The sequence below is a fragment of the Panthera pardus genome, unplaced genomic scaffold, assembly GCF_024362965.1.
Source record: "Panthera pardus isolate Hobbes unplaced genomic scaffold, ASM2436296v1 HiC_scaffold_8, whole genome shotgun sequence".
NCBI lineage: Eukaryota > Metazoa > Chordata > Mammalia > Carnivora > Felidae > Panthera > Panthera pardus.
Genome location: NW_026527013.1, coordinates 117,595,545 through 117,610,844, shown reverse-complemented (window position 1 = coordinate 117,610,844; position 15,300 = coordinate 117,595,545). Strand labels below are relative to the sequence as shown.

The following is a 15,300-nucleotide window of genomic DNA, read 5'->3' as shown; positions in this document are numbered from 1 at the left end:
GAGATCAGGACCCGAGTTGAGATCGAGTCGGACGCTAAACTGATTAAGTCACCCAGGCATGCCCCCCTTCTTTTCATTCCCACATTTGATGCCCTAATTCATACAAATGGTCTTAACCTTCTTTAACCTTTTAGTGCCCTAGGATCTTCACCAGTAAGAGGGGGTCAATCGTACCTATCCCCTGAGGCATTCGAGGATTAAATAAGATAAAGTGTGAGAACCACTTAGCACAGTATTTGACAACTGTTAAGGTATTTCTTTTAAGAACTAAAAAAGTTTTAATATGTGCTCATGGAGAATTCATTGTTTGCTTTTATAGCAAAAACATGAACTATAATAAATTCATCAAATGAATATGATTTCATATTTTTGCACTTCAAGTGACCTGTATGATTTCCTGCATTTTCCAACATAATATAAATTCTTAGAACACCCACACAAAACCCCACTCCCCAAAACCCAACAACATTCAATCCCCACTCCTTAACTATGCTCTATTAGCAGCTATGTTAGGGATTGCCATGTATCTGATGAGTACAGCACATTCATCAGATATACACATTCAGAATCAACTTCCTTGATTATGTTAAGTCAACTACTAGAGCTTTAAGTTGTTCCCCTTGTTTAGTGAACATTCAAAAAATAAAATATAAATTCACGCATTCACCCGAACACAGAAGGGCCTATGTATCATACAGGTTATATACAATACACATATTATTCATATTCTACTTCATATTAGATTCTTTGGCTTGATACCCAATTTTCATATTGGATTAATAAAGCATAAAAAAGCATACTGTAAGGATCAAATATTTGACACAGCCATTCAGCCTTATCCATTAACATACACACACACACATACACACACACAGAAATTTTAAGTAAAATTAAGCACTTGTCTTTATTAGCTTTCTAATTAGCCAACATATGAACCCAACTTGGAGCCTATGGGTGGGGTGTTTAAAACAAACAAAACAAACATGAGTTGATCTTTGTGTAAGAGATAGAAAAGGAAAACATAATGATCAAGCTCAAACTTATGATTTCCTTACATTTTTCTCTCCAACATATATCTTCATTGCCTAGTTAAGATTCAAACTTGAAACAGAAGATAGTATTTTTAAATGTCTTTAAGTTACCCTAAAGGACTACTTCCCCTTACTGATTTTCATACCTTTCCATTACTGTCCATGTTGTTTACTACATTAACACCTGAGCAGTATCAGGTCCTGTTAGAATTACCAGGAACCAGATTTCTGGTTTATAAATGAGGGATATATAATTTGTCTTCAAACACAAAAGGAAAGCACTGGGTAGGGGAACGGTAGTGAGTAATCACAGTATTTTTTAAATTTCAGAGGTTTTAGAAGTAGCCTATTGGCAATAAACTCCAGGTCAAAGTTTTCCCTTCTGTTCTGAATGATATGAAACTTGGGAATCTTGCCACACCAATACTTGTTCAGGCATTTGAATAGATTCCAGGCCTTTTTATGAGAAAGAAAAACTTCAGTTGTAACTGTTAACTAACATTTTTGAAGTGGCATAAGGTCTTCTTTGATCCATAGGATTAGGCAAACTTTGTTACCCACACATCTCAGTTCTTCAAAGGTATTGATGTCCATCTTGGGGAGCAGAAAAACCTAAAACCTGCATCACAATATCCAACAAAATCTCGATTAAAAACCTTACTATAAAAATGACAATGTAAATGAGGAAAATTTAAAAGAATATCCACATAATGTCAACTTCAGGATGGGAGTAGTTTTAAACAAGACAGGAAATCCAGAAGACATAAAAACTGGTTAGGAGTGGACCACATTAAAAAAAAAATAATGGTACAATCAAAATATACCATAAATCATGTCAAAATACAGACAATGGTGAAAAATATTTGCAATCCAAAAAACTTAAGTGTTAATATTCTTACTATTCCTACCAATCAAAAATTTTTGTAAAATTGGCAATTGATTTCAGATGAGGAAATGGAATTATCATTAAGCATGAAAAGAATACTCAAAAAAAAAATCATAGATATGCCAAATTAAAACATGAAGCCATTGGACTGGCTAAAAACACTATTATTAATTTGCAGTACAAGTGAGGATATAAGATAAAAGTGACTGATGGGAAGAGTAAATCACTGTAAGCTTGACTTCACCAATAAATGGGAATCCGTCTTTATCTACTTAAGTGCCACCATCATTTTGTCTAAGAATGTTCACTACAATAGCAAAAACTACAAACAACCTACCGGGGGCAGTTGGTTAAGTTGGGGAACCTTCATACAACAGCCTACTATGCTCCTATTAAAAATACGTAAAAGCCATTTTGATTAATAAGTACAAGGCACTATTGTGACTCACAAGCATATATTTCTTCTTTACAGAAGCCCATGATTTATCTCTGTATTATAGAAGTAGTAACTGAGACACAGAGAGAAGTAACTCGTTGAGACTATGTCATACTGCTGGTTTTATAGATGGAGGGGGCCAGAAACCAAGAAGTGTAGATGGCTTCTAGAAACAGAAAAAGATAAGGAAAACATATTTTGACATCAGAGCCTTGAGAAGGAAACAGCCCTGCTGACACCTTTCAGCTCAGTGAGACAAATTTCAGACTTCTGACCTCCCAAACTGGTAAGTTCGTGTTGCTTTAAGCCATTAAGATTGATGCAATTTTTTACAACACCGATAAGAAACTAATACAATAAGGGATAATAAAAGTACTATGTGGACAACATTATTTCCAGAAATGCCTTTACTAAAGTTTAATGTAGGGGCCATCACTTTCTGGTATAAACAGTAAGTTCTGTATCATCTATGAACCTATGGCTGAGAACAGTGCTAGATCCATAAAGAGATATGTAATAAACATGAATAAATAACAGCTTAGTATAGATATGACTTTTTTATTGAGGTATAATTTGACATTGAACTAGCAGTTCCGGGTATATGACAGGATTAAATATTTGTATATATTGCAAAACGATTACCTTTTCTCTGTATGGATTTTGGAAATTAGTAGAAAATGTGTCCATCACAACAGGATCAGTCCTATCAGAGTAACTTTTTCAGATAGCAGTTTCAACGAACTACATTCTGAGTTATCAAAATTTCACGTTAATGGTGCAGATTCCTCTTAAGCATCACAAGAAACGAATATTCATTTTTGTGGAAATACATATTCTAGTATGTCTCTAACTCCTAAGCTCAAAAGATCTAAGACATGTACTCTAATGCTTTAATGTTATATTATAAATACACATAAAAGTGATTCAAAGGTATGTGAATGCTCTACTAGAAAAGACAATAAAAAAAAAAGTCTAACCACATAAAGGAATATAAAACTATTTATTGACCACTGTTTACCAGTATTTACAATAAAGTAAATAATATACAGTTGGATAACATTCTGACTACAAAGTTATTGTTTTTCCTGGTTTCTGCTGAACCAGTAACTCAAATACTGAGAAGATTGAGCCTACATGTAAGGAATGAGTTGGGGTAAAGAAAAAACATGCAGGTCAACAATTTAGATTACAGAGGTCTGTCCCCCCATTTATTCCAGCAGGTGCTAAATTGCCAACATCTCTAACCATCTGATTATGATCAGGTTTCCATGAACAAGTTTTAAACATTCCATGAATCATGACCTTTTAGTCAGTGCAGCACAGGGATTTCAACTTCTTCAAAGGGAATGGTTCACCAGAAGGAACCTTTAAATGTCCACTAAGTTTTGCTTACCTAATTAAAACATACCAGGACTTGTCTGGTTTTTTTCATTTGGGTGGGGAGGTTATTGGTAGTGATAAAATTTTCCTTTCAGGAATCTTGCAAACAAACTTGCATTTGTGTGACTGCAGACATGGATTCTGTTACGGCTGCTTTCAAATTGTCCAATTTAAATTGCTTACGTTATATGTAAGCCCAATTAATTACAAAATTTGAAAGGTTAAGGCTTCAGGAAAACTTTCAATTTAAGTGATTTCTTAGGTTGCTAAAAATGATGGCATCCCAGAAACGTGGGCGTATCCATGGTTATAAAATGCTGTTTTTATTTTGGGGAATGTTAAAAAAAAAAAAAAAGAAAGAAAACGATTTACGTATGTATTTTAAGTATATACACAAAAAAAACCCCAAATAAACAAAAAACCCAGAATGGTCCTTAGGCATATAGGAGTTAAACACAAATTCTGATTGAAGAACAACTATGAAGATTTCCCCCAACATTTAGAAAAGGTGTTCTCTAAAGCAGGGGAATAATATACCATGGTCTCAAATATTCTTCTTTGATAAAGGAAGCAACTACAGAAAGCTTTTATTTGTTCAAAGTAACCAGTGCTATAGATGCAAAAAACCCCAACAACTCCCCCAATACTACTTCAAAACAAACATATCAAACTTGATTTTCATTAGAATGTTATTTTTTCACACTAATAAACCAAAAAACCAAGACCCAGATTTTATATATATATATAAATATATATAAAAAGCAACACAAACAATTATTGAGCTTCATCTTCCGGACAAGAATGCCAAGTTAGTCTCTCTTCATAAAAAGCAATTACAATCTGAGGACACTTCATATTTGCCTCTTTTGCCAGCACCAAGTCTGCCTCATCTGAATCTTTCCTGTTGTGAGGAAAAAAAATGTTCAGTCAAAAGTCTCAATGGTTTTTGTCAACTGCAAGTCTTTCACTCAAGTCGTAACTCAATCAAAAGGTGTTTAAGTGCTTCTGAAGGATTATGTGGTACATGTGACTATGTTCCAATACAACCTCATCTTCCAAAACAAGCCACAGTTTGCCAAATTTTGTTTTAAAACATCATAGCAAAAGAAACTAGAATCATCCTTTCAGCAGATAATTACTACCTCATAATGATGAAAACTATAAAACCTTTTCTAGTTAAGGCTTCACAAATTTAAAAAAATCTATTCCTACTTTAAAATAAAACAGCAATCATCTGCACACTTACCATTTCATGAGAAACATTAATTCTCCACTGCTGTCTGTGGCACCAATTATTCGTTCAGGATCAAGACCTCTGGCAAAGCCTCTTGGTTTATCAGCCTGATTAAAAAGATATTGACTATTAAAAAGATATTGACTTTTCATATAGCAAACTAATATTAACTTCCAATGTGTTTACATGAAATATAGCTTTCAAATAAAAATCATCCCATAGTGAAAAAGAAATAGCAAGAGAAAAAACCCTTATTTAGTACTAAAACATAATTTCTGTTAACTTTTCAAGAAGCTACAACAAATGTGGGTATCTAAAAGTATTCTAAATCGCAAGTCAAGGTAACAAATACCTTTCCGTATCCTAATATGTCAAAAGACAGAACTGTATGGGCACACAAAAAAATTAATCCCTTTATTTTGCTAACTCATCCATTAATAATCGTAAATTCTTGGAAGATTTCACTTGTAGGTATTAGTCTAAATTACCCACATATTTTAAAAGCACACACAAAACACAAATAGAAAATAGTAAAAACTTCAAAACTCACACTCATCAGTAATGTAATCAATGTGAATTACAGGAAACCTTATAAAATACTTAGCATAAACCACTGCTTCTGAAAGTGTGGTTTGAGGACCCCTGGATATTCTAGAGACCATTGGTATGTGTCTGTTTATCTGCAAGGTCCCCTCTTTTCATGTATCTCTGACTTCAGATTATCTTCGTATTATCTCCAAACATTGAGAGCAAATCAGATGCAGAAGTAGAACTATCTTAAGCCAGACATCGAAAAGATTTGCAAAGATGTAAAATGACACTCTTCTCATTTATTTTTCATGAAAAGTTATGAACATGCAATAGGTTCTATCACTGTTAACTGAATACAAGGATTTTAGGAATTTGTTTTATTTCTCATATAGTTAGTATTGATAGTCATAACACACATGAACAAAAGTTTTTGGGGATTCTCAGTAATTTTCTCAAGTATTAAAGGGGTTCTGAGGCCAAAAATGTTTGAGAACTGCCTACGTCAACAAATCCCTTCTCCCTACCAGACTTTATCTATATTCTAGGCTCTGGAGTCACATTACCTGGGTTAGTTAGAATGAAGACTCTAACCTTTACTGTGTGGCTTTGGGCAAGTTAACCTCTGTGGTTCAGGTTTTCTATAAAACAGGAATAATACTATCTGTCTCAGACGTTTTGTAGTATGCAAAGTGCAAATTAAGTTACATAGAACACTGCTGGGCACATTGTAAGAGCTCAAAGTAGGGTTAAGTATTGTTATTAAACAGTGTTTATCAGTATATGGTTGACTTTCTATCTATGCCTATAAATTCTTAACGTGTTACCTTTTTGCTTTGGCTGCTGAAGCATTCAGAACCAAATATGTCGTCAACCTCTGTGTTTCTCATCTGGGAAATGGGGATAATACCTATAATCTTAATAAACTTGCCATGAAGATTTAACAGATTATCTGTGAAGCACTTGGCATCTAGTTCAAATGATAAAATTTTAAATCCAAAGACCTTATCAATGCATCCATATTTTATGTTTAGTTCCCAAACCTAAATACTAATTCAGAATCGAGACCTTTTCTCAAATTGATGTTAGGTCAGTAGGCACGGTCAGTATGTTTTGGAGTTGAGGGTATAAGCAAGTAGTTACGTGTTTTGCCCGAAGCCACAGAAACATTAGAGAAGCAAAGACTGGATCAAAATATCCATGTAATGAATGAACCAACTATCTCATTTCACACCCTCCCCCCAACCAAACCCCAAAAAACCATAAAAATAACTTCCATCACCAATGATTATATACTTCAAAATCAAAGTGTTATTTGCCAATATCCTTGACAAACAAGGATCTCATGCAGAAGTACTTTCTGGTGGTCAATGCCACTAACAGTCCCTAATCAGGATGTGCCATGTGGATTGTGTTTACTACATTGTAAAGGACAGCAATGATCTAATCTTTGTGTTTGTTCTATTTAAGACTACCACTCCCGGATCACAGGAAATGGTTTTACTAAGGCTCAAATCCACGAATCTACTCATAATAACACTAGCATAACAATTTAAGTAGTATAAGCACTTACTGCACATTTATATGAGGCAGGCTAAATTATGTTTATCCTTTTTTGTCCTAAATATTAAGCATTTTAAAAAAGCTTTTCAATGATTTCTAAAGCATTTCAATTTTAAGTATTTTAAATGTACTTTAAAAATCAAGCCATCAACCTTTTACAAAGTTAGTCCAGTGGGCAATATTTTACACTTACAGCATCTCTTTTCTTCTTGGATTTGCTATCATCAGATTCACTGTCAGATAAAGATTTTCTTTTTGTGCCATCTTTTTCTTTACCAGCTTTTTGAGAATTAAGAAACGCTTCAATTAACTCTGGACAATCTAAATTTTCTTCAGGTTCCCAAGTATTGTCAGCACTAGGTTCAGTTAAAAAAAAAAAAAAAAAAAAGAAAAGAAAAAAATTCAATTAAATACAATTCATCACCATCATCCACATCCATTTAATATTTATCTGAAAAAAGTCTGCTGTACTGCAGATGCTTCTTCCCTATCTCCACATTCTCGAGAAAATCTGCTTATATCTCCTGTGTCTTTCTCAGCCCCCTATTAATCTGCTGTATTACCTCCAAGTTAACTATACCTGACTCTAGCAGAATTAGAGCTAATATTTTTCTAAGTTACACCAATAACCCACTTCAGAATTTCTCTGAAAAGGCTTTAAAAATGTGGATTCCTTATTCCCACCCCAAGTTACTTCACCAGATCAATCAGACTATGCCTCAATTTGGGATCTCCAATACGGTGTTTGAAAACACAATTCTAAGGCATTCTTAAATGTGAGACAGAATTGTCAATTTCTGCTGGGTCCTCAAATTGGGTAATGAAGAACAGAGGTTGGCAACCCAAAAGTCAAATCCAGCTTTTTGTATGTTGGGCAAACTAAGAATGGTTTTCACATTTTTAATTTGTTGGGAAAAAATTTCAAAATGACATTTACGTGAAATTCCAACTTTAGGGCCATACAGTGTCATTAGAACACAGCCATGCTCATTTGTTTAATGTAGTGTCTGCTGCTCCTTTTGTATTATATTTGCAGAGATGAGTAATCATGAGAGACCTATGGTCCACAATGCCTAAAGTATTTACCATATGATTCTTTAAGGAAAAAGTTTGGCAACCCCTGATACAAGGCTGAGATGAGCATTTTCATGTTTTTCAGAAGGACTAGAAGAAAAATGAATAGCAATTACCAATATGAAAAATAATCCTAGTGATAGGCTTGCAACCTTTTTTTTTTTTTTTTTTTTGGTAAACGCTATGCCCAATGTGGAGCCAGAACTCAAAACTGCGAGATCATGAGTAGTATGCTTTACAAACGGAACCAGCCAGGCACCCCCTAGTCTTGTTAACTTTGTGTGCTCTGATCCAAAAAGACTTTACAGAACAAGACAGAAAGAAATTAATTTTAGAGATGTTGGAAAACAAAGGTAATGTTAACCTCTGATTGTAACCTGCGTCTTTTGATATGCTGAGACTCTAAAATTGGAAAACCTGAATCTGAGAACAGAGGAGCACAAAAGAGTTGAAGCAGAGCCTCCGTCTAATATAACATAGATCTACGTAACCCTAACCCTTTCTATATGTGGATAATATAGACTTGTATATTACCTAATACACTGCACAGTTAGTTATCTAGCAGGTCTCAATCATAATAATGGCCTTAAGTTTCGGAGAAAGAGGGAGAAAAGGAGTTAAGTTTCTTAACATTTTGATGGGCTGGGTAGAAACAAACAGCATTTAATGTTTTGAGATTCCAAAACAACAAAAAACCTACCATACGAAGGTAATCAATTCTTTGACACATTGGTTAAATCTAACTTTAAAATAGTTCGGACTTGGGGCACCTGAGTGGCTCAGTCAGTTAAGCCTTCGACTCTGGAGTTCAGTTCAGGTCAGGTCACGAACTCACGCTTTGTGAGAGCGAGCCCTGTAGCTGACAGCTCCCTCTCTCTCTGCACCTCATCCCCACCCTGCACACATTCTCTCAAAAATGAAAATAAAGTAAAATAAAATATGATAAAAGTTCAGACTTATTTTGCTTTGTTCTCCTACCTGTTGGAAATTTTTCTAGTGGCAAATTACGAATTTATGATGTACACTTTCGCTCAACTAAGAATACTGAAAAGATAAAATAAGAAACCTTCAATCTTCCATTTAACTCGTAATTCCCAAATTGCTTACGGAGGCAGCTTTAAAGGTAAACGGTGGGGCATGTAGTAGGTATCAGATATCTGAAGCCTAATTATTTAACTAGCACACTTCCCCATGTCCACCCCGTTCAGAAAACTGTTGACTATCTTCACTATCCATTTTTTATAAGTCACTGGCCATGGAACCTTGCTGTTTTTGTGGTATTAGGCAAAAGATTCCAAGGAGATTTAGCACAAGATAAATGTAAGAGTAGAATTTCTGCATGAGTTATTCGCAATACATTATAAAAATTAGGACAACAATTAGCAACGAGGAATATAAAGAACTAAGGAGCTTGAAAAATGCCCTGACTGCTTCTTAGAGATTAGGATACAGTAAACCTAGTATATGGCACAGGTCCTGGATTATGATAAGCACTTCTGTTCAACACCCACCAGTCTACCTTATATAGCTTCACACCTTATATAGCTTCACACCTTATATAGCACACCCTCCCTATATAAGGAAACGTCAATTAGATATTCTAATTGGTGCAATACTTAACTACCTTAAAATGCATTATACGGTGAACTGCACTCTGTAAATGTGACTCTTCAAGGCAATCGACTAGTTTCAAATATGCTTGGTTACAACTGTAGGCTAAAGACTTGGCTCTTTTTAAACAGCTCTCAATCAAGGTACCCTAGATTAAAGGTATCTTTACATTTAAAGAAATCTATGGAGAAACTGATTTTAAAAACTTCAGACTAAAAGCAAACTTTAAATGTCACTTAACTGCAGTTAAACATCTAATAAAAGCACCAGGTTTCTTACTCTGTAAATCCCTTCCACTTCAGGAAATACTCCACCTTCCCATTCACTACACGTCGGTCCAGTACTTTTTCCACCACAAATTCTTCAGGCTCTGCCTCTTCTACTTTTTTACTCTTTCCATTCTGTTTCTTTCCCATTTTTTGCTAAAATAAAACAAAAAAGAGATTTAAGAGACATTTTTTAAAAATTTTGAGTACATTTTAAAGACTAAAGACTGCATTCGACACCTGTGTTTTTACTTCTATATCCCAGGGGAGACCCTTCTGAAAAGATTAAAGTCAACAAAAGGAATACTTAATTCCATTTTAGCTCAAACCTATCATTTAGCTCAAACCTATCACCCACCCCCTTTCACTGAAATAATACAATCAAAAACACTGGAAAATACTGTTATCTTCTCCGAATCCAATCTCTCATCTAGTCTACAGGACCAAGTTTACTAGAGTTTGCACTCATTTTAACTGCAAAAAGCAACAGACAACTAGAAAAGTACCAGAAGATGACACAAAGAAGAGAGTACTAGTAACAGGTCTTACTGAGCCACAGTCCCATTAAACTATAGCCCCCAAACACTAAAACCCCCTGTATCAATGCAAACACCAACGTTAAGCCTTGATTATACAGAAAAGAGGTAAATGCAGAATGAAAACATGGTCCAGAATCCTGATATCAATTGCAGAGTCAACTAAGGAGACCATGAAGAGGCTAAAAAGGACGCTAGTATTGTTCCGTAATTTCTGTAGATAGTATTACAGATCACGTGGAACAAAGCTATAATGTTGTCACACGAAGATGCCAAAACGCTGGATCATTTTAATCCTCCAATGTGAAAAAATCTTCTTGGTTCTCAAGAGTCCAAACTGGTAGCCAACAAAATTTACGTAGAGAAGTTTTTAGGTTAGTTTTTTTCTTTACATAATGCTACAAGAGAAGCCAAAAGACCATGCTAAACCCCACATTATTTTCCAATAAGTCAGATGTTATGAGGATTGATAAGAGATAAAACAAAAAACTTAAATGGTTAATTAGAAGAGACTAAGGGAGGGAAACCTCAAATGTTAATTCTAAATTCATTTCAGTGGTGCTATTAAAAAAAAAAATCTTAATTGCTAACACTGAAGTCACCCCTAATACAGCATACAGGCAAAAAAGTTAACCAGCAATACTTCAAGATGGCAAAAAAACATTAAAATTATGGAATTATTCACAAATGTACACACATAGAAGTAATAAAACTCCTCTGGAATTTACAATAACCCAGCAAACACCTGATTTTGTTGGATATCTTCTCTAAGTCAGGCCTTATAATTTTCATTAATTCAGACACTGGGTATCACAACCAGTCAGATAGCTTTTTGTTTCTGTACAGTACAAGGAATGGTAGTGAGAGAAATGAAGAACGGGTGTAGACAAAAGTCTATCAGTGATCCTAAATGATAAAATAGCCATCTTCATGAAGATGAGGTTAACAGAATAAAGAGGAAAGCAAAAATAAGCACAAAAAGTGAGAAGAATAAACACTAATAAAACTTGGCACAAAAAATGAAGTATTTACTTCTACGGCACCCATAAGCTACTTACAAATGTTCATTTTTTTCTTTTCAAACAAAATTCACCCACTTTCCCACATAAATTAAAAGCACACCTCATCTCTTGAAAAGAATTTTTAAGGCTGTCAATTTATGATCCCTTGTCAAAGGATAAAATGCTTCAGTATCATTAAGTTACGGACATTGAAGACTATCAAAACTGTGCCAAAGCAATAGAGGCATCTATGTGTGCTTTCATCCTCCAAGCCTCAGGGATAGCTAGTTCCTTCTCCTTCCAATACTTGAAGGTCACAGGCAACCATACAGCCAATTCAATTATCTATACACTTTGGTTTACTGGTTATGGAAGTTGAAGGGCAGTTCAATCCTGAGGGGGCATGGAAGATGCTTTGTGCTTTTTTCCACTGAGGGCTTTGATGTGAATCTTTTGTGCCACACTTTATATTTCAACATTTGCCAGGATTTGAGTTAAACGTGCAACCTAATGATGGTAAAAATTAAAAATCAGCAACTTGCCTTTTTAGTGTGAAACCCAAGAGAGCAATATACAAACCAAAACCAAATGTTTTACCTTATTTTCGTGTTAGCACTCACCTTTAATATGACTGCAATTATTAATGCAATGTGTTAGAATTACTGTGAGAATCATAACGTTCAATTTTGTGATTTGTATATGAATATTTCAATGTTTTAAAAAACCTGTAACAATATAGCTGAGCATACTACGTCTTTACACATTCATAGAACTTTTAACGAAGTATAGGAATGAATGCAAACTCTGGATTTAAGAAAGTGAAAAAATTTAATTGCTCCAAATTTAATTGCTGCAGATCTAGTCTTCTCTCTTCCCGGGACATATGTATGGTTTTGTTCATTTTGTATTTAAAAAACCACATGGCAATGATGTGATTTTAAGGCCTTAATGTATTTTAGAATAATTAAGCTTGAAATAGGACAGTATGACTAAAGTAATTCCCAAGATCAAATGACTTTTGTCCCAACCTAGGTGTATGAGGAACAACTTCTTTAACCAACACTGAAAATACCTGCTCTCTCTAGAATTCAATATAGGGAGATTTAGGGACCCTTATGCCAACACCCAAGAGCTTTACAGCACTGCCTGTCAATATTCTTCCATGTTGCAAAAGTTTATTTTTATTTCAAGATAAAAATACTCTGTAAAATTCATGTTGCTATCCTCCCAAGATTAGGTTTCTTTAAATGGATTAAGACACTATTAAGCCAAGCCTGTAAGTATCTTAATGTAATGATTTCGTTTTTGCCCCTAATTCTCCCTATAACAACACTGCAGGGAGAGGGGACTGGGAAATACATGTGGATGTAAATATCTCAACCACAGAGATGCAAAGTTATAATTTTGGGGGGAAAAAAAATTTGAGTTAGATCCTTACGTATTTTAGGTTTTCATTAACTTACCAATGTAGTTTTATTGGAGGCCATTTTTTATTGCAGACTTGAAGAGCTATTACTAGAAAAATGCATGACAGTTAAAAAGAAGTTTGCACGACACAAAAAAGGTAGGTAAACACAAGTTTTGTTTGGATTCCAACCCCCACTTATGTATCCTATATTTAAAATTTGTACTCAAATCCAGAGATGCAGATTTGAGCTCCTGCCTAAGTTATTAGTGACCTATGCTTGCTGAGTATATCAGTGTTGTAACCAAGTGGATTGAGAAATCCTTATTGGGTACCCTGGTATCTGAGTTTTACAAAGGAAAAAATAGTAGACAAATATTTTTTCCCCAATCTAAATCCCGCTGATATCAATCCTATCCAGAATTTTTAAAAAAGTCAAATAACTTGTTTCAAAATTCGATGTGATAACCCAAACAATCACAATTATTAAACTACCTTCAATTTTCCACTAGACCTTGTAACAGTCCAAAGAGGCACCTACATAACCCCAACTTGGTTTCTTTTTAGAACCCCCGCATTCTAATCACTAGTTTTAAAAGCTGAAGACAGAAAAAAAACATACTGAGATGCGTGAGTCCCATTTCGTGCCACTTTTAAGACAAACCACCTCTTCTGTCTATTCGCCCCCCATAAGCCCCACCCTGCTTAACCAGGCCCAAACACCCGGCCCCCGCCCCCCACCCGGGAGCGCGGGCCTCGTGGTCAGCGCATCCGCGGGGAGAAACAAAGGCCGCGGCCCGGGGGCTCAAGGGCACTGCACCACTGGGCCCGCGTTCGTCCCCACCCGGCGGCAGCCACGTAACGGAACGCCCGCCGCAGCCTCAGGACAGCGAGCCGTGCTGATGCGGGAGAACGCACCGCCCTCACGGGAGGCCCAAGTCGCCGACAGAGGCCGCGAAGGGGAGGAGGGCCCCTCATCTTGATCGCGGGTGGGGGAGGGGGGAAAGGAAATGCGCTTTGTCTAGAAATAAGGCGGCTGTCGCCACGGCTCTCGACCCTCTCGAGGTCTGTCTCGTTCTCCCCCTCCCCCACAACTAACTCCAGGCAGCGGCCCAGCGCCAGGCCAGCCGCTGGGTCTCCGCTCGACTCTCCGCTGCTTCCCGCCAGCTCCTGACTCGGGGTCGGGCGGGGAAGGGCGGGAAGCAAGGAACTGGGGTGCGGGGCGAGAATCCCTGGGGCGCAGGTGGTATCTTAAGCACCACCACCGCGTAGAGAAAGAGAAAGAAAGACACCGACTTCACCGCCTCCGAGCTGCTCCGCGTCCCGGGTCTGCGGCGTCTCCGGCCCTGCGCGCCTCAAGCTCCAGCCACATCCGAGGGGGAGGGGGCTGGGGAGCTGCGCGCCGGGCAGCCGCTGGGGGGGGGGGGGGGGGTGGGGGGTAGGGGAAATGGCACCGCCCACGCCGGGCGGCCGCGAGGGGCGGGGCGGCCGGGTGCGCGCTCCCGGCGGGGGAGGGGCCGCGCGCCGCGCCCGCTGGGAGCCGGTGCCCGGGGCAGGTGGAGGGCGCCAGCGACGGGGCACTTACCGTTCGCGGCGTGGCGCCTGGTGGCCCCCGGAGGGGAGGGAGAGGGAAGTAGGGGCGAGGACAGTGACCGAGCTTCTAGACGGAGGCGTTTCTGTTTCGCAGCTGCAGCGCCTGGCGCCAAAACCGGGCTCCGCCCACTTCCTCGCCCCTGGATGTGGGTGCCTCCAAACGCTAGGGGTGAGGGAGTGAATAAAAACTTGGGCGGGGAGAATCGGAACTAAGCAGGAGTGCCCCTCTCAAACCACTCTCTCCGAAGACCTCGCTTGAACCCAAGGGGTCGACTCCCAAAGACGTTGGACAGGGTTGGTGGCGTGTGAAGTGTAACGTGTTGACTAGAAGTCGCTTCGGGTGTTTCCGGAAGGGGCCGAGTCAGTCCTCAGAGCAGGAGGGGAAAATTGGGGGAGGGAAATCGCTAGGGGGAGGCTACAGATTATTCTGGCGGGAGATGAAGGGCGGGGGAGCGAATTAACAGAAGTTTTGCTGCAGGGACCACCTCCCGGTTTGAGGGGGCTGGGCTTTAGGGCTGCGGATTAAGCTCCTCCCGACAGCGTTAATTTCAAACTGCGCGACCGTTTCTCACCTGCCCTGCGCTAAGGCGGGGGCTGGACCCAATTCCATTAGAGAGAACTACGCAGGACTCGAGCCTTCCGCAATTCACTGAGTCCATTTACGCAAGTGACGTCAAGCACTGCTACTGGCTGCTGGGGGGGGAGGAGTACGTATCTGGCGTAAGGAGGGCGTAGAGCGTTCCCGCCATTGGCGGC

The 15,300-nt window shown here is 38.1% G+C and overlaps 1 protein-coding gene across 4 annotated transcripts; it reads right to left on the bottom strand.

Moving 5' to 3' along the window:
- Positions 1–3,334: 3,334 nt before the first annotated feature.
- On the bottom strand, positions 3,335–15,250 carry CBX3 (chromobox 3). Of its 4 annotated transcripts, none has more exons than XM_019443647.2 (6): positions 14,537–15,250; positions 13,010–13,061; positions 10,023–10,165; positions 7,252–7,414; positions 4,980–5,074; positions 3,335–4,634 (listed from the first exon to the last, which is right to left on the bottom strand). In XM_019443647.2, exons 2-6 carry the CDS (start codon positions 13,031–13,033, stop codon positions 4,508–4,510), a joined length of 552 nt encoding a protein of 183 aa, XP_019299192.1. In that variant the 5' UTR covers positions 13,034–13,061; positions 14,537–15,250; the 3' UTR covers positions 3,335–4,507. The 4 variants fall into 4 exon arrangements, with proteins under 4 accessions (XP_019299192.1, XP_019299191.1, XP_019299194.1 ...); XM_019443646.2 differs by lacking the exon at positions 14,537–15,250 and adding an exon at positions 14,248–14,381; XM_019443649.2 differs by lacking the exon at positions 13,010–13,061.
- Positions 15,251–15,300: the final 50 nt, after the last annotated feature.

Excerpts from the sequence above, each read along its gene's own strand:
- CBX3 (XM_019443647.2), bottom strand. The coding sequence starts at position 13,033 with ATGGCCTCCAATAAAACTACATTG. Across the intron at positions 10,166-13,009 it reads CCTCCAATAAAACTACATTG|CAAAAAATGGGAAAGAAACA; the intron begins GTAAGTTAATGA and ends GTTTTATTTTAG. Across the intron at positions 7,415-10,022 it reads AAGTGGAAGGGATTTACAGA|TGCTGACAATACTTGGGAAC; the intron begins GTAAGAAACCTG and ends AACTGAACCTAG.